Here is an 18,304-nt window from a genome sequence, read left to right as displayed (position 1 = left end):
AAATCATTTAGAATAGTTGCTGTAGATGAAGGATTTCCTTTGTGATATTACTGGGACTGAATTTCATGAAGGAATGAATTTTATCTCTATACAGTTTATATTATACATATTTCTAGTTTAGCTCTAACTGCCAGTTTAAAACTAGAAAACACAGTAATGAGTGTTGGTTGAGTACAGAGAATGGTTTTACAGTAATGGGCATTGATTGAATAAAGACAATAGTTTTACAGGATGTAAAGCATATGTTAACGATTAGGATTATATCATGTATTTCCTTTGAGGATTTATTTATTTCTGTACTCTAAAATTTCGTACTGTGTTTTAAAACTTGCATTTATCAATATTAAAAAATATTCTGATGGAGCAATAGGCAGGCACAAAAATATTCTTAAAAATATTACTCTGACTTGGACAATGGTAAAACTGCCAGAAGGTGGCAGTATTAAAGCATAGCATTGGCTTCCTATGGGGAAGGAAGCTATTCAGGAGGTGAATTAGATTAATCCAACATCACAGTAAAAATATTTTTAACAGAAAATAATCAGTGCATCAGTAGAACTGTAGCATACATTTGGGGTATGCACATGTCTGAAATTGGTAACCTTTAATGATCTTGTATTTTGTTTGGTTTCTTTAGGTTTTTCATGAATTTTTATTTTCCATCAATATTCTTACACCTTCACTATACTTGCCAAATTTTCCATGTGCCTTTAAGTTACATGGTAGGATGAGGGCTGTTACCAGAACAGAGCATGAGTCTGAATACGAAATAGTTTTTCAATGCACTGGGTGCACAGTGAATTGGGGCAGTCTTTTCACACTACTTGAGCAGTTTTGACCTGGTCCACTTAATTGTAACACTCTCTTTACTTGCAATATTTAATCTATGTGAAATATAGTGCCATGTTAATGGCATTGTACTAGTAATTAATACTTTTCCTACAATTAAACTTAATTTTCATGCAAATATATAACTTGATATATGATCCTTTTAATCAATTAAAAGATGTGACTAATGCGGTTGACGGAGGGGAACCGGTGGATGCGCTGTTTTTGAATTTCCAAAAGGCGTTTGATAAGGTGCCTCACAAAAGGTTGCTGAAGAAGATTGGGTCACACGGAGTTGGGGGTAGGGTGTTAGTGTGGATTGGGGATTGGCTATCCGACAAGAAGCAGAGAGTCGGAATAAATGGGTGCTTTTCTGGTTGGCGGATGGTAACTAGTGGCGTGCCGCAGGGATCGGTACTGGGGCCTCAACTATTTACCATTTATATAGACGATCTGGAGGAGGGGACTGAGTGTAGGGTAACAAAGTTTGCAGACGACACAAAGATAAGTGGAAAAGTGAATCGTGTGGAGGGCGTAGAAGGTCTGCAGAGAGATTTGGACAGGCTGAGTGAGTGGGCGAGGATCCGGCAGATGGAGTATAACGTTGACAAATGCGAGGTTATTCACTTTGGAGGAAATAATAGCAAATTGGATTATTATCTAAATGGAAAAAAATTACAACATGCTACTGTGCAAAGGGACCTGGGGGTCCTTGTGCATGCGACGCAAAAACCCAGTCTGCAGGTGCAACAGGTGATCAAGAAGGCAAATGGGATGTTGGCCTATATCGCAAGGGGGATAGGATATAAAAGCAGAGATGTCTTGCTGCATCTGTACAGGGCATTGGTGAGGCCGCAGCTGGAATACTGTGTGCAGTATTGGTCCCCTTATTTGCGGAAGGATATATTGGCCTTTGAGGGAGTGCAGAGAAGGTTCACCAGGTTGATACCAGAGATGAGGGGTGTTGATTATGAGGAGAGACTGAGCAGATTGGGTTTGTACTCGTTGGAATTTAGAAGGCTGAGGGGGGATCTTATAGAGACCAGGAAGATAATGAAGGGGCTGGATAGGGTAGAGGTGGAGAGATTCTTTCCACTTAGAAAGGAAGCTAGAACTAGAGGGCACAGCCTCAAAATAAAGGGGGGTCAGTTTAGGACAGAGTTGAGGAGGAACAACTTCTCTCAGAGGGTGGTGAATCTCTGGAATTCTCTGCCCACTGAAGTGGTGGAGGCAACCTCGTTGAAAATGTTTAAATCACGGATAGATGGATTCCTGATCGGTAAGGGAATTAGGGGTTATAGGGATCAGGCGGGTAAGTGGAACTGATCCACTTCAGATCAGCCATGATCTTATTGAATGGCGGGGCGGGCTCGAGTGGCTAGATGGCCTACTCCTGCTCCTATTTCTTATGTTTTTATGTTCTTAATTAAGTTAACTGTAACTCAGGAATACATGCACAAAATTTAGTGCTTTGTTAACTGATTACTCCTATCAAAAGATTCATTGTAAATGATTTATTAAGTTCCAAAGCCTCTGATCACTATGTAAAAACACATAACAATATCTACCTCAAATCAAACCTAGATTCATTTAGTAATTGGTTTGCTTTATTTGCTGATACTGGACACCTATTTTTATACCTAAATGATATTTTAGACATAATCAATAGAAAGTAAAGATTCAAAAAGAATACACAGATGACAAGCCCATCAGCATTCAAGATGAGAAAAAGCAGAATCACCTTCAGTGAAGTGGTTGGCAGTTTGACACTTTTTTCAGAATAAGTTCATACAACTTGGGTCTTCAAAATTAAAGACATTTAACTCCAATATACAACTTCATCTGTGAATTAATCACATTGAATATTTATGTGAAATTCAGAGTATTGCTAACATTAGTATTTGATAAGCCGCTAGAGATGATGAGGGAAGACATGGGTTTATTAAGCAAACACATTACTTTTTAAAGTTGTGTCTATCAAATTCAAGATAACCTTTTGAGGAAATAAGTGTTTTGATACTAGGAATCCAGTAGGTAATGTGCATTTGGATTTTCAAAGGTGTTTGATGTGGGCTTCATTGGAGGCATGGTGATATAATTGGGAACATGGTATTAAAGAAAATGTTAAATTTGGATAAACCTGGGTAAAATGCTCTTTTGGAGAGTCACTGCAGACTTAATGGGCTGAATGGCATCCTTCTGCACTGTAGGGATTCTATGGTAAGGAAGCTTTTGGACAGGAAAAGCCTAACCAATTGTTTTCCTCAGGGCTCATTGTTAAGATTTTTGCTCTCCCATTTACAAATAAATTAGAATTAGTTATCAGGGGTACAATATAAAATGTCTTGATAATGCAAAAAGGAACATAAAACATAAGGAGGCCATAGCAGGTTTGATTTGAAAGACAAATGACATGAAAGAGACTGCAGAAAATGTGAGATCACACATTCTGGGAGGGAGAATACTAAGGAGACATGCACATTAAATGATAAATCTTTTAAAGGAGCATAGAGATATTAGAAGTTCCAATGTATCTTCAAAAATGACATGTTTTATAAATTGCATGTTCATTTTAAAGACTGAGTTAAAGCTAAACTTAGACAAATAATTTGTTAAGCCACAAGTTAGTATATTTTATCTAGTTTTTGGCACATTTAGGAAAATTGTCAAGATCACGGTGTGAGGGTGGGCAAGGGATTCATCCATGATGATATCAAATCTGAGAACCTTTTAGTAAGAGATAGGGACTGGAGAAACTAGGGTCCTTTCATTAAAGCAGGTAAGGTTAAGAGGATTTCTGATAGTGTTCCAAATTATGAGGAGTTTCAATAAAGTGCACAGGGCAAAATTGTATCCACTGATCAGCAGGTTAATTGGTAATGTTGGGGCAGAAATTTTAAAAAGAGAAAATGAAATTTAAGCTCACCAAAAGGATAAAGGATAGGGCTAGGAGAAAACTTTTATGCAGATAATTATTGGCATACAGAATATTCTCCAAGAGAGATAATCGCTTTTTAACAGGAGAACAGGTAAATATTTTGGAGAAAATGGGTGAAAAGAAGAGGAGTAAGATGAGCGAAATAAGGATGAAGTGATTTGACCTTTTAGAGAGCTAGCACAAGTACAAACAGCTAAGAGAACTTGTCATGTATTTCAAAATTAAACGACTTTAAGAATGAGTACGAACATTTATCCAGGGCACTCTGAGAGAAAAGATTTCTTCTCATCTCGGTCTTAAATGAGTGACCCGTTATTTTTAAACTGCCCCTAGTTCTAGATTCTCCCACAAGAGGAAACATCCTCTCCACATCAATCCTGTCAAGACCCATCAGGATCTTGTATACTTCAATCAAGTCATCTCTTACTCATCTAAACTCCAGCAGATACAAGCCTAACCTGTCAAACCTTTCCTTATAAGGCAACCCATCCATTACAGGTATTAATCTGGTAAACTTTCTCTGAACTACTTCCAATGCATTTACATCTTTCCTTATTTAAGATGACCAATACTGTACAGAGTAGTCCAGACGTGGTCTCACTGGTGCCTTATACAATTACCGCAAAACCTCCCTACTTTTGTATTTAATTCTCCTCACCATAATTGATAACATTCCATTAGCTTGTCTGATTACTTGCTGTGTCTTCAGACTCACCTTTTGTGATTCCTGCACTAGGACACCCTGATTCCTCTGCACCTCAGAGCTCTGCAATCACTCGCTATTTAGGTAATGTTGTGTAAACAGTTGAGGTTCCAGCATTGATCCCTGTGGTGCACCACTCATTACATCTTGACAACCTGAAAAAGACCCATTTATACTCTCTCCTTCCTGTTAGCCAGCCAATCTTCAATCCATGCCAGAATGTTATCCCCTATAACATAAGCTTTTATTTTCTGCAGTAACTTTTGATTATTGCATAATCAAAAGTTATTGCAGAACAACTGGGGTGGCACAGAGGTTAGCACTGCTGGCTCATAGCGACAAGGGCCCGGGTTTGATTCGAGGCTTGGGTTCGCTGTCAATGTGGAGTCTGCACGTTCTCCCCATGTCTTTGTGGGTTTCCTCCGAATGCTCCAGTTTCCTCCCACAGTCCAAAAGATGTGCTGGTTAGGTGCATTGCCATGCTAAATTCTCCCTTAAGTGTACCCGAACAAGTGTCGGAGTGTGACGACTAGGGGATTTTCACAGTAACTTCATTGCAGTGTTAATGTAAGCCTACTTGTGACACTAATAAATATACTTTAAACTTTGATATGGCACTTGCCTTCTGGAAATCTAAGTACAATACATCCACTGGTTCCCCTTTAACCACAGCACATGTTACTTCTTCAAACATAAGTTGGTTAAACATGATTTCACTTTCGCAAAACCATGTTGACTCTGCACGATTACCTTGAGTTTATCCGCGTGCCCTGCTGTAATGGCTTCTAACATTTTTCCTATGGCAAATGTTAAGCTAACTGGCCTATTGGTTCCCACTTTCTGTCTCCGTCTCTTTTTGAATAATGGAGTTACATTTGCTATCTTCCAATCGAATGGAATTTCCCCAAATCTAGGGAATTTTGGAAAATTAAAACCAATGCATCAACGATCTCACTTCCTTTAAGTTCCTCATATGAGATGCATCAGAACCCGGGATCTTATCAACTGCAGCAGCAAAAATTTATTCAGTACTACTACTCTGGTGACTAATTTTTCTGAGTTCCTCCCTTCTTTCCATTTCCTGGTTTATGACTGTTTCAGGGATGTTACTTGTATCCTCTATAGTGAAGACTGATGCAAAATACCTGTTCAATTCATCTGCCATCTCCTTGTTTTCAGAGATCAATTCTCCAGACTCAATTTAGGCCAATTACAAACGAAGGTTGGAATCATGATAAATATTTAAAAATAGTAAATTACTAGAAATGTATAGCTGTACAATTATCATAGGAGAAAAGATGGGTCAACATTTTGACTAGGAAACCACTTCATTCACGATTTTGTTTGTGTGCTTTTTTGAATTAAAGCCTGATTTTCTCTGCTCAAAAGTAATTTTAAGCCAGTCTTACACATTTCCTACCAGATTGGCCAAGCTCCAGGTAAAAACTTGGAAGTTCACGCTCTGGAGTTCAGTAGAACACAACTTGTGGAGATTGTGAACTCTTAACAATTACAAGGGGTCTTGGAGAAAATATAATTATGGAATGGCACAGCACAGAAACAAGTCATTCAGCCCATCGAGCATGTGCCAACTCTTTGAAAGAGCTACTTAATTCGTTCCAGTCTCCAGGTCTTCCTCCATAGCCCTGCAAATTTTGCTCTTCAAGTATTTGTCAATTTCATTTTGAAATTTACTTTTGAATCTGCTTTCACCATGCTTTCAAGCAGTGCATTCTAGATCATCATAACTCACTGCATTTTTTTTCTTCATGTTGCCTCTGGTTCTTTTGCCAGTTATGATATTGTACAGTATTTGTAGGACACATTGGCATTCTCTTCTAAAAAGTATAGTGGAGCCATACAAGGGAGCGTTGCTAACTGTGGTTAAAATGAGTGGTTAGTGAGATAGGGTTCGACAATGTGGAATTCAAGTTTGCTGAGAAGTGAAAATCTCATACCCATATGGTTGCACTTAATGCAGTAATCTCCGAGATAAATCCTTCGACAAGCTTATCTATTTGTCCTGCTACTAATTATTTTTCATGTCATTTTAATAGAATCTGCAGTTGCTTGGAGCTACAGCAATTGAAGATAGACTACAAGACAAAGTCCCTGAAACCATAGAAACATTATCCAAAGCAGACATCAAAATTTGGATCCTGACAGGAGACAAGCAGGAAACCGCTATTAATATAGGTACAGCTGGAGTTACAGTTAATAGTATTTTACTGAAGGCTGTGTTTAATTTGTAAATGTACATCCTCATACAATATTCTTCTAGATAAACATGAAAACAAAAGTACTGTGTTTTCATTTTATTAGAAGCCAAATAATCTCTGAACTTTTTCATCAGAAGAAGGGAGGGTCATGTCCAACTTGTCGTCAGGAACAATTGTCAAAGCTTGGTTTGAAGTTGGGTTTTTCTTGGATGAAGACAGAGTCAGATTTTCTTTTGAAGTTGGCAAAGCTATAGAATGTGGCAAAATAGTATCCTGTTCAGTTTAATTTTGTAGGAAGGCAGGCAGTGGGAAAGCAATGAATATCTAAAATCTTTTCTGATAAACAATCTCAAACTTTTCTTAAAGTTCATTATAGTTTATATAAAGTTCTGAGGCAAAACTTCTTGATCCCGTGATAGTGATACATCACTGTATAACGCACAATATTGTGCTCTCTCAGTTGCATTAAATTTTTTATACATGATGTGCAATAATAAAAATGAAGCACTCTTCCAGCTTTATAATGAGAGGCAGTTATCTGTACTACTGAGAACTCTTAAAAGGCCTGTGCAGTGCTGCTGAGGTGGGGGGGAATGGGGGTGGGGGCAGAGAGGGCAGATGGAGTGCATGATGGTGTAATCGTAATATTGCTGGATTTCAGACATGGGTTTAAATCCTACCACGGTAGCTAGTGGGATTTAAATTCCAGTAATAAATCTGGAATGTAATGCTAGTTTCACTCATGTTGACCATGACAACCACAGCCAATTGTTGTAAAAACCCATCTGTTTCACTGATGGATTTTTCAGAGGAAGGAAACCTACATCCCTACATCTGACTCCAGATCAAGCAATGTGGTTGAATCTCAATTGCCCTCTGAAATGGCTTAGCTTGCCATTCACTTCAAGAGCTATTGGGGATGGGCAACAAATGCTGGCATTGCCAGCAATGCTCACATCCCATGAAAGAGGAAAGCAAAAAAAGGAAATGGACTATGAATGCTGAAGGAAAATTAGAGGGAACGTTAGTTTGATTTAGTGTCGAGTATGGGAATGTCAGGTCCCCTTCCCTAAAGATATTAACAGTTTTTTTATGACAACACAGCAGCTTCCGTGGTCACTTCTGATCTCCTCCTATGCAAATACAAAAATGACCAGAATAACTTATTTTAATTTCAAAACTGGCATATCCACCATGTTGCCATATTGAATGGCATTTTTCTCAACAAGGTTTTCCCTGCCTTCAGACCTACTTGCTTGGAGATTTTATAACTCTATACATGGAAGGGGTGCAATTTGGCAAAAACGTTATTTGATTTGAAGAACACAATCAAGTAACTGCACAGCCCTGCGCTTTACAACCCTTGCTTCCCCCATGAACAGTAAATGGACTACGCATCAACAAGGGGGAAGGAATATTTTACCTGCTTGGTGCTATTAATATGCTGACATCTAAGTCATGGAAGTACTCTCCCATGTTAGTTGTGATAGACAATGCAATGAAAGATGATTCAATCCCATCTTAACTATCAGAACTCCAACTGGAGATAGTTCAGACCATTTTCAGAAGACACAGGCTTGGATGCTTTCAGGACTGATTTTCTCTCAAAGATTGGAAGTTATGTTTTTACACTCACCGACAGAACTTTTTTTTTAAAAAAGATGAAGTTCATGCAGAGGTGGTCTCCTAAGGTGGCTAATTCTATCTGATTTGTTATCTTGCATAATTATGAAATATCTCCAGGATTTGCCAATATTGGTCCAAAGCATAATCCAATATAGATCTGTATTGTGCTATTTCAGTATTTCATTAGTTGTATTTGGATCATGAAAGGATCGCCTGTTTTTGATGCATTTATGAGTGCACAATTAATTCCCCAGAGGTTTTTAATTGCAACTTAAAATTTAGACAGATTAATGCTGTTGGTTTCTTTTAGTTAAGAAATTCTTCCATAATTTTAACCGCAGCAATCGAAGTCAAAAACAGAATGTTATTTCTATATTTTTTAGATACTTTACATCCTTAATTGTTTCAATTTATCTCTGAGAACTTTATACAGCCTGGGCAGGTAATTATTTATCATGGTACAATGGTCCAAGTTCGAGGGTAACATATTTGCATGGATAGAAGATTGGCTGGCTAACAGGAAGTAGAGAGTAGGCATAAATTAGTCGTCTTAACATTGGCAAGATGCAACGAGTGGTATGCCACAGGGACTAGTGCTGGGACCTCAGCTGTTTACAATTTATATAAATGACTTGAATGAAGGGATTGACGGGGAGTGCCAAATTTGCTGATGGCACAGATAGGTAGGAAAGGAAGTTGTGAAGAGGGCATAAGGACGCTACAAAAATATAAATAGGTTAAGTGAATGGACAAAGATCTAACAAATGGAGGATAATGTGTGAAATTGTCCATTTTGACAGAAAGAATAAAAAAGGTGCACATTATCTAAATGGTGAGAGATTGTAGAGCTCTAAGGTGCAGAAGGATCTGGGTGTCCTAGTGCATGAATCACAGAAAGCTAGCATGCAGGTACAATAAATAATAGGGAAAACTAATAGAGTGTTATCATTTATTGCGAGGGGAATTGGATACTAAAGAAGGGTGTTTATGCTTCAGTTGTAAAGGGGACTACTGAGACCACATTTGGAGTACTGTTGTATTGGTTACTTTAGTTAAGAGATTGGAAGCAGTTCAGTGAAAGTTTACCAGACTACTACCTGGAATGGTTTGATAGATTAGGATTGTATCCACTGGAGTTAAGAACAATAAGAGGAGATTGGATTGAAACATATAAGATCCTGAGGGGTCTTTACAGGATGGACGTAGAGAGGATATTTCCTTTTGGTGGGAGAATCTCGAGCTAGGGATCACCATATAAAAATAAGGGGTCGCCTATTTAAAAGGGAGATGAGGCAAAATCTTTGAGGTGTGAGAGTCTTTGGAACTCCCTTCTTGAAAAAGTGATGGAAGCAGAGTCTTTGAATATTTTTAAGGCAGAGCTGGATATATTTTGATATTCAAGGGGGTGATAGGCCATGGAGCAGGTAAGAATGTGGAGTTGAGGCTACAGTCAGATTGCTGTGACCTTGTTGAATGGAGCAGGCTCAAGGGGCCTACTTCTGTCCCTAGTTCATTTGGATGTCAGCCAAGCTGTATCACCATTTGTAGACAGTAAAGAGAGGCAGGCAGGATGCAGATATGAGGTTACTATCAGATCAGCCATGTTCTTATTAATTTGCAGAGCAAGCTCAAGGGGTTAAACAGCGCTTTTTTAGTTTATTTATTAGTGTCACAAGTAGGCTTACATTAACACTACAATGAAGTTAGAACATAGAAACATAGAAACCCTACAGTGCAGAAGGAGGCCATTCGGCCTATCGAGTCTGCACCGACCACAATCCCACCCAGGCCCTCCCCCCACATATTTTTACCCGCTAATCCCTCTAACCTACGCATCCCACGACTCTAAGGGACAATTTTTAACCTGGCCAATCAACCTAACCCGCACATCTTTGGACTGTGGGAGGAAACCGGAGCACCCGGAGGAAACCCACGCAGACACGAGGAGAATGTGCAAACTCCACACAGACAGTGACCCGAGCCGGGAATCGAACCCGGGACCCTGGAGCTGTGAAGCAGCAGTGCTAACCACTGTGCTACCGTGCCGCCCGTTACTGTGAAATTCCCCTAGTCGCCACACTCCGGCATCTGTTCGGGTCAATGCACCTAACCAGCATGTTTTTCAGAGTGTGGGAGGAAACCAGAGCATCCAGAGGAAACCCACACAGACACGGGGAGAACGTGCAAACTCGACACAGACAGTGACCCAAGCCAGGAATCGAACCCGGGTCCCTAGCACTGAGAGGCAGCAGTGCTAACCACTGTGCCACCATGCAGCCTTCTCCTGCTCCTTCTTCATATGTTTGTATGCAAGTTAAACTGGTGACAAAGCAGTGGGAAGTCAAATGGAAGATTTGGTGTATTCAGCACTATTGTCATCTTGCAAGCGTGAGGCCCAAGGTCATTTCATCCATTCCATTGCAATTTCCTAGCATTTTTCAATCAGGTTTACACTCATGGCATATTAAAGGCTGCCATATTGAGCAGTTCTTGTTCTTTTTTACAATAAACCTGTATGAAATACTGCATCAGCCTCACCTGGAATATTATAGAATGTACTGTCAAGGAGTGTGGTGGGACAGGTTCACAGAATTGTTACAGCACAGAAGGAAGCTGTTCAGTCCATTGTGTCTGCACAGCTCTCCGAATGAGCAATTCACCAGCACTATTCTCCTGCAACCCTGCACGTTGGTCCTTTTCAAAGAACAATCTAATTCCTTTTTTATCATGGGCGGCATGGTGGCACAGTGGTTAGCACTGCTGCCTCACAGCACCAGGGACCTGGGTTCAATTCCAGCTTCAGGTCATTGTCTGTGTAGAGTTTGCACGTTCTCTCCGTGTCTGCGTGGGTTTCCTCTGGGTGAACATAAGAACATAAGAAATAGGAGCAGGAGTAGGCCATCTAGCCCCTCGGGCCTGCCCCACCATTCAACAAGATCATGGCTGATCTGAGGCAAATCAGTTCCACTTACCCGCCTGCTCCCCATATCCCTTAATTCCTTTATCGATCAGAAATCTATCTATCCGTGATTTAAACATATTCAACAAGGTAGCCTCCACCACTTCAATGGGCAGAGAATTCCAGAGATTCACTACCCTCTGAGAGAAGAAGTTCCCCCTCAACTCTGTTCTGAACCGGCCCCCACTTATTTTGAGGCTGTGCCCTCTAGTTCTGGTTTCCCTTCTAAGTGGAGAGAATCTCTCTACCTCTACCCTATCCAGCCCCTTCATTCTCTTATATGTCTCTATAAGATCACCCCTCAGCCTTCTAAACTCCGAGTACAGACCCAATCTGTTCAATCTCTCCTCATAAGCTACACCCCTCATCTCCGGTATCAACCTGGTGAACCTTCTCTGCATTCCCTCCAAGGCCAATATATCCTTCCGCAAATGAGGGGACCAAAACTGCACACAGTACTCCAGTTGCGGCCTCACCAGCGCCTTGTTTTTCGGTTTTCTCCCACAATCCAAAGATGTGCAGATTAGGTTGATTGGCCATGGCAAATTTCCCCATAGTGTCAGCAGGACTAGCAGGGTAAATATGTGTGGTCGAGGGGATAGGGTCTGGATGGGATTGTGGTCGGTGTGGACTCGCTGGGCCGAATAGCCTCCTTCTGCACTGTAGGGATTTTATGATTTATGTCTCAATTGAACTTGTCTTCACCACAGTCTCAGGCAAGTGCATTTCAGACTCTGAAAAAATTCTCACATTGCTTTTGCTTCTGTTGCCAGTTTCTTTAATTCTGTGTTCTTGATCCATTTATGAGTGGGAACAGTTCCTCCCTATCTATTCTGTCTAGACCTGTCATGGTTTTGAATAACGCTATCAAATCGCCTCTCAGCCTTCTTTTCTCCAAGGAAAACAATGCAAACTTGTCCAGTCTGTCTTCATAGCTGAAGTTCTTCATCCCTGGAACCATTCCTGTGAATCTTTTCTACTCTCTCTCCAATGCCTTCACATCCCTCCTAAAGCGTGGCATCCAGAACCGCTTGCAATACCGCAGCTGAACCACAAACATCTTATACAAGTTTAACATAACCTCCTTGCTCTTATGCCCTTCTGCCTCAATTAATAGAGCCTCGGATACAGATGAGACTTTCATAAGAAAATTTGATAATTATTTTTTTTTAAATTCATAGGCCTATGGGGAAAAGACTTTGGAGTTGCACTAGGTTAGTTGATTTTGCAGAGCTGGCATAGATACAAGTCAAATAACGACTTCCTGCACTGTAACCATTCTAAGGTTCTATGATTTAAAGAACATTATTGTCTCATGTATCTGCAGCACATGAAGGTACCATGAAAGCCTTTTTGATGGATCATTACAGCCTGTGTTACACCTCTTGCAGGGAGGTGGGCCACTTCCCTGTGAAACCTGTGTTTGTTTAACAATATTGTATACTTCCATAATGCCTTCAACATAATGAACATTCCAAGATTATTTTAGGGAAAAAAGCAAGAGGGATAAATACTGAGCTGAGGAAGAGAGTTCAAGAGAAGTGATTAAGGGGCTATATTAAAATATGCATGGTGGGAACGTTTTAAAAAGAAGACAGTGAAGTGGAGAGCAGAGGGTTTAGGTAGGGAGGATAGAAAAGTAGAACCACTTTGGCCAAAGGCTCTATTCCTAATATTGGGGTTGGGGGAAGGATGTGTGAGAAGCACAGAAAAACAAAGTTGGAGAATCAGAGTGTAGGAGGGGTGTGACGATGAGGATGGGGTCGGTGAGTAACCTTTCAGACAATTTAAATAAACAAGGAGACTGGATTCCCATTTTATGTAGAGGAAATAATATAGGCAAGAATGGGAAGGTGGACCAAGGTAAGCAATTAACAGTAGGAAGAGACAGTTATTTAATTTGTGAAAGCTGAGAGGAAAGTATATTTGTGGTGCTGAAAGAAATTATATTTTCATGATTCCATTAAAGGGCATGGAAAGGAGGTCAGCTACTATACTGGGAAAAGACTCGGTTTTGTGAGAAATGAAATGGCAATCTGAAAGCAATTTATGAGTGTAGAATCGACAAGAATAGATCATATGGAAGAGGCGCCTGACACATAGCAAGTTCAGGGTTTGAAAGAGGCGAAAGTGGTTGATGAGCCAGATCTAATGAAAAAGTGAGAGATTGAACCAGCAACAATACAAGAGGAAACCGGGCAACCATGAAATTTAGCTTTGGAGAGAGGCTACATAATGGTAATATTTTTAGACAAGAACTTTTCAGGTCATTGATTTTCAAGCTTTCTCTAAGCCTTGGCGCAAGAGCAGGCTAGCAATATGAAGAGCAGAATGAGTTCAGTCATTCAGGGATATGGATCAAAGGAGGGTATATGGAGTTGTATCGCAAACTGAACATGAGCTCATTGAATGGTGAAAGAGGCTTGATGGACTAAATGATCTACTTCTGTCCCTATATTCTCTTTCTTGGGGAGTAGGATAAACATGCACAAATTTTAAAGGTGCAACAATGACGAAATGGATTTCGGAGAGATTGGGAGAGGTGGCATGGGTAAATTTGGAGACATGCACCTTGAATGATGAGAGATATATCAACAAAGAACAGAATAATTATTTGGTGTCTAGGAGGTGGAGATTGTGATAGTTAATAGGTTGAAATGGAGTCCAGTTTCTCTGATTCAACACAAAGACATTTCATTCTGGATTTTCCGCGTTGTCCCACTATTGACCCAAGTAAGTATCATAAAGTTCCTTATTGCCATGTCTTTCAATGAACAGTAGACTTTAGAATTTTCTAATGGATATGGTTTCCCACGCAACCACCTACTGGCAATGGATCATCATTCTCTTCGCACCACCAGTACCTGCCCTACAGCGAGTAAGCCAATGATCCTCCGAGCAAACTGAATTCAACAAATCTTCACTTAAAGAATTCCAGTATCAGAGAGTTAAGAAAAATGCCAGTAATATGAACTCCTGTGGGTCTTGAAACATTAGGCATGTGCTTCACATCCTGCAATTCAATGTTGTGGGACTATCTGTAGCCAAGAGACATCTATTGGCATCTTCACCCAACAGTACACCATCAGTGTAATCTGCATTCAAGGAAGCACATCTCCCATTAGATAAAGCTGGGAGGTGCAAAGTAGACGGTTTCAATCAGGTACGCCATTGTATTGCCCAGCCTAAGCATGGCTGTACCACATATATTCAAGCAAATATTTCCGATGCAGTCCATCTGTTCTGAATACTCTGCCATCATCAAAGATAGTGGCTTCTAAATAGCAAATGCCTACAAGGCTGCTAGCGCTAACTGAGACAAGCAGGTCCACCCAATTCTACCGCACCCAGCTGTCTATTCTGGAGACTTTAATAGCCACCACACTGACTGGGTTCACTGTGATGCTGTGCTGTTGATATATTTTATGTTTCTGTAGAGTGTTTAAAGTTCAGTGTTTCCAATTCAATCAGTATGTCTAGTGGGAATACAGCAGATGCAGGAAAGCAGGATAATTACTCATTTTAGTCTTGTAGTGTTTACTTAGACTAGAGCTAATTGAGTTTTGTTTATAAATGAGAAAGAACCCCCGGGGTGTTTTTTTTTTATAGATTAAAGGAATGGAATTTAGGTAGACAGGCTCATGTGATGTAGTTAATGGGACGGGCAAGGTTTGTAGCAGAGAAAAACAGCTTTGTGTTCAGTTGCTGGAGGGGTTTATTAAAAGATAGAAACCGAGAACAAAAAAAATTACAGCACAGGAACAGGCCCTTCTGCCCTCCAAGCCTGCACCGACCATGCTGCCCGACTTACCTAAAACCCCCTACCCTTCTGGGGACCATATCCCTCTATTCCCTTCCGATTCATGTACTTGTCAAGATGCCCCTTAAAAGTCACTACTGTATCCGCTTCCACTACCTCCCCCAGCAATGGGTTCCAGGCACCCACTACTCTCTGTGTAAAATATCTGCCTTGTACATCTCCTTTAAACCTTGCCCCTCGCACCTTAAACCTATGCCCCCTAGTAATTGACTCTTCCACCTTGGGAAAAAGCTTCTGACTATCCACTCTGTCCATGCCCCTCATAATCTTGTAGACTTCTATCAGGTCTTCCCTCAACCTCCGTCGCTCCAGTGAGAACAAACCAAGTTTCTCCAACCTCTCCTCATAGCTAATGCCCTCCATGTCAGGCAACATCCTGGTAAATCTTTTCTGTACCCTCTCCAAAGCCTCCACATCTTTCTGGTAGTGTGGCTACCAGAATTGAACACTATATTCGAAGTGCGGCCTAACTAAGGTTCTATAAAGCTGCAACATGACTTGCCAATTTTTAAACTCAATACCCCAGCCGATGAAGGCAAGCATGCCGTATGCCTTCTTGACTACCTTCTCCACCTGCATTGCCACTTTTAGTGACGTGTGTACCTGGACACTCAGATCCCTTTGCCTATCAATACTCTTAAGGGTTCTGCCATTTACTGTATATTTCCTATCTGTATTAGACCTTCCAAAATGCATTACCTCACATTTGTCCGGATTAAACTCCATCTGCCATCTCTCCGCCCAATTCTCCAACTGATCTATATCCTGCTGTATCCTCTGATGGTCCTCATTGCTATCCGCAAATCCACCAACCTTTGTGCCATCCGCCAACTTACTAATCAATCCAGTTACATTTTCCTCCAAATCATTTATATATGTTACAAACAGCAAAGTTCCCAGCACTGATCCCTGAGGAACACCACTTGTCACAGCCCTCCATTCAGAAACACACCCTTCCACTGCTACCCTCTGTCTTCTTTGACCGAGCCAGTTTTTATCCACCTTGCCAGTTCACCTCTGATCTCTTGCGACTTCACCTTCTGCACCAGTCTGCCATGAGGGACCTTGTCAAAGGCCTTACTGAAGTCCATGTAGACAACATCCACTGCCCTACCCTCATAAATCATCTTCGCCACCTACAAGCTTCTCTGTCTCTCCCTCTGTATTCGGGGGGGGCTGGATTTTAATATAATTTAAATATGATGAGCGGGCCCGGGACTGAAGTCTCCAGGCCCACTAGTCTTTCTCTCTCTCCCACCACTAAGCGTTGTCCACTTCAGTGGAGTTTAGAGTGGCTCCTCGTGTGTGTGTGTGTGTTCACCAGGGTCACAGGCTGGCACTGCCAAGGTGCCAATGCCCAGGGGACACCTTAGCACTGCCCATCGGGCATGGGGCAGTGCCATGGGGGCGAGGTCTTGTGGGGCGATCGGTGTGGGTTGGGGGTCTCCTGCCATTCTGCAGACAGGATTGGTGGGGGAAGGAAGGAGGCCAGGTTGGAGAGTCTGGTGAAAATAGGTGGTACGAGTAATAGAGAAATTATCTTTTTCAGGGGTACAGTTTATCCTGGGTAACATGGTTGGATCACAGATGGAAGTGATGCCTACTGTGGTTGAAAAGCCAGTGGAAAATAAAACAACTGAGGGATTGCAGGAAGCATATCCTGGGAAGTTTCCTGACTGTGTGGCAACAAAATTACAAAGCCACAGGTTGAAACAGGAGGAGGAGATATCAAAGAGTAAACATAAGGAGGCTGAAGTTCCATTATCATAGAGTCATAGAGGTTTACAGCATGGAAACAGTTTCTTCGGCCCAGCTTGTCCAAGCCGCCCAGTTTTTACCATTAGTCCCATTTGACCGTGTTTGGCACATTTCCCTCTATACTCATCTTACCCATGTAACTATCTAAATGCTTTTTAAAAGACAAAATTGTACCCACCTCTACTACTACTCTGGCAGCTTGTTCCAGACACACTCCACTTTCTGTGTGAAAAAATTGCCCCTCTGGACCCTTTTCTATCTCTCCCCTCTCACCTTAAACCTATGCCCTCTGGTTTTAGACTCCCTTACCTTTGGGTAAAAATGTTGACTATCTATCTTATCTGTGCCCCTCATTATTTTATAGACCTCTGTAAGATTACTCCTAAGCCACTCCAGGGAAAAAAGTCCCAGTCTATCCAGCCTCTCCTTATGCCTCAAACCACCAAGTCCCAGTAGCATCCTAGTAAATCTTTTCTGCACTCTTTCTGGTTTAATAATATCCTTTCTATAATAGGGTGACCAGAACTATACACAGTATCAGAAACAGTCTTTGACCAGGTGGTTGGTCAAGAACAAGAACAGGTGGAGGATGAAGCAGATAGAATCATAGAATCACTACAGCGCAGAAGGAGGCCATTGGTCCATCGAGCCTGCACCGACAACAATCCCACCCAGGTCCTCTCCCCGTAACCCCACGTACTTATCCCACTAACCCCACTGACATTAAGGGGCAATTTAGCATGGGCAATCCACCTAATCAACATATCTTTGGAGTGTGGGAGGAAACCGGAGCACCCGGAGGAAACCCACGCTGACACTGGGAGAATGTGCAAACCCCGCACACAGTGATCCGAGGCTGGAATCAAGCCCGGGCCCCTGGAGCTGTGAGGCAGCAGTGCTAACCACTGTGCCACCGTGCCGCCCCTAATAAAGATGCCTTTAGTTCAGGAAAGTTGGCAGAATTGCAACAGAAAGATGCAGAGATACAACAGTTGTAGCAGAAAACATGCACAGGAGAATCTGAGTGTATATTGGAGTGTTATTGCCTTAAAAATAATGTCTTAATGAGGAAGTAGAACACTTTATAAATTCAGGTGGATAAAAAATGGGAGGATGTTCATCAAGTAGTAGTAATGGTGGATTGTAGAAAGGAGGTATTACAGGTAGCACATGAGGTTCCAGTAGGAGATCATTTAGGAGTAAGGAAGACTCCAGCAAAAATACAAAAACATTTTTATTGTCCTGGACTGCATCATGATGTGGTTGAATTTTGCAATACACGTCAGGTAATTCTTGAGTGTGGTGGATGGGCTTTGAACCCACCATCCCCTGGCTGGCCTTGGTATTTTCTCACTCCAACTGCTCTGTCATTCTATCATTTTAATTACCTATTCAAAGATTTAGAACATAGAAAAAATACAGCACAAACAGGCCCTTCGGCCCACAAGTTGCG

General features: G+C 41.3%; 1 protein-coding gene across 7 annotated transcripts in view; it reads left to right on the top strand.

Moving 5' to 3' along the window:
• atp8a1 (ATPase phospholipid transporting 8A1) overlaps positions 1-18,304 on the top strand; it is a 369,658-nt gene that overhangs the window by 227,828 nt on the left and 123,526 nt on the right. For all 7 annotated transcript variants that reach the window (XM_078216784.1, XM_078216762.1, XM_078216795.1 and 4 more), the window contains one exon: positions 6,527-6,665. In XM_078216784.1, the coding sequence (XP_078072910.1) occupies positions 6,527-6,665 (139 nt within the window). The remainder of the gene's footprint in view (positions 1-6,526; positions 6,666-18,304) is intronic.

Source organism: Mustelus asterias, chromosome 1, assembly GCF_964213995.1.
Source record: "Mustelus asterias chromosome 1, sMusAst1.hap1.1, whole genome shotgun sequence".
Taxonomy (NCBI): Eukaryota; Metazoa; Chordata; class Chondrichthyes; order Carcharhiniformes; family Triakidae; genus Mustelus; species Mustelus asterias.
This window is presented reverse-complemented; position numbering and strand designations above follow the sequence as displayed.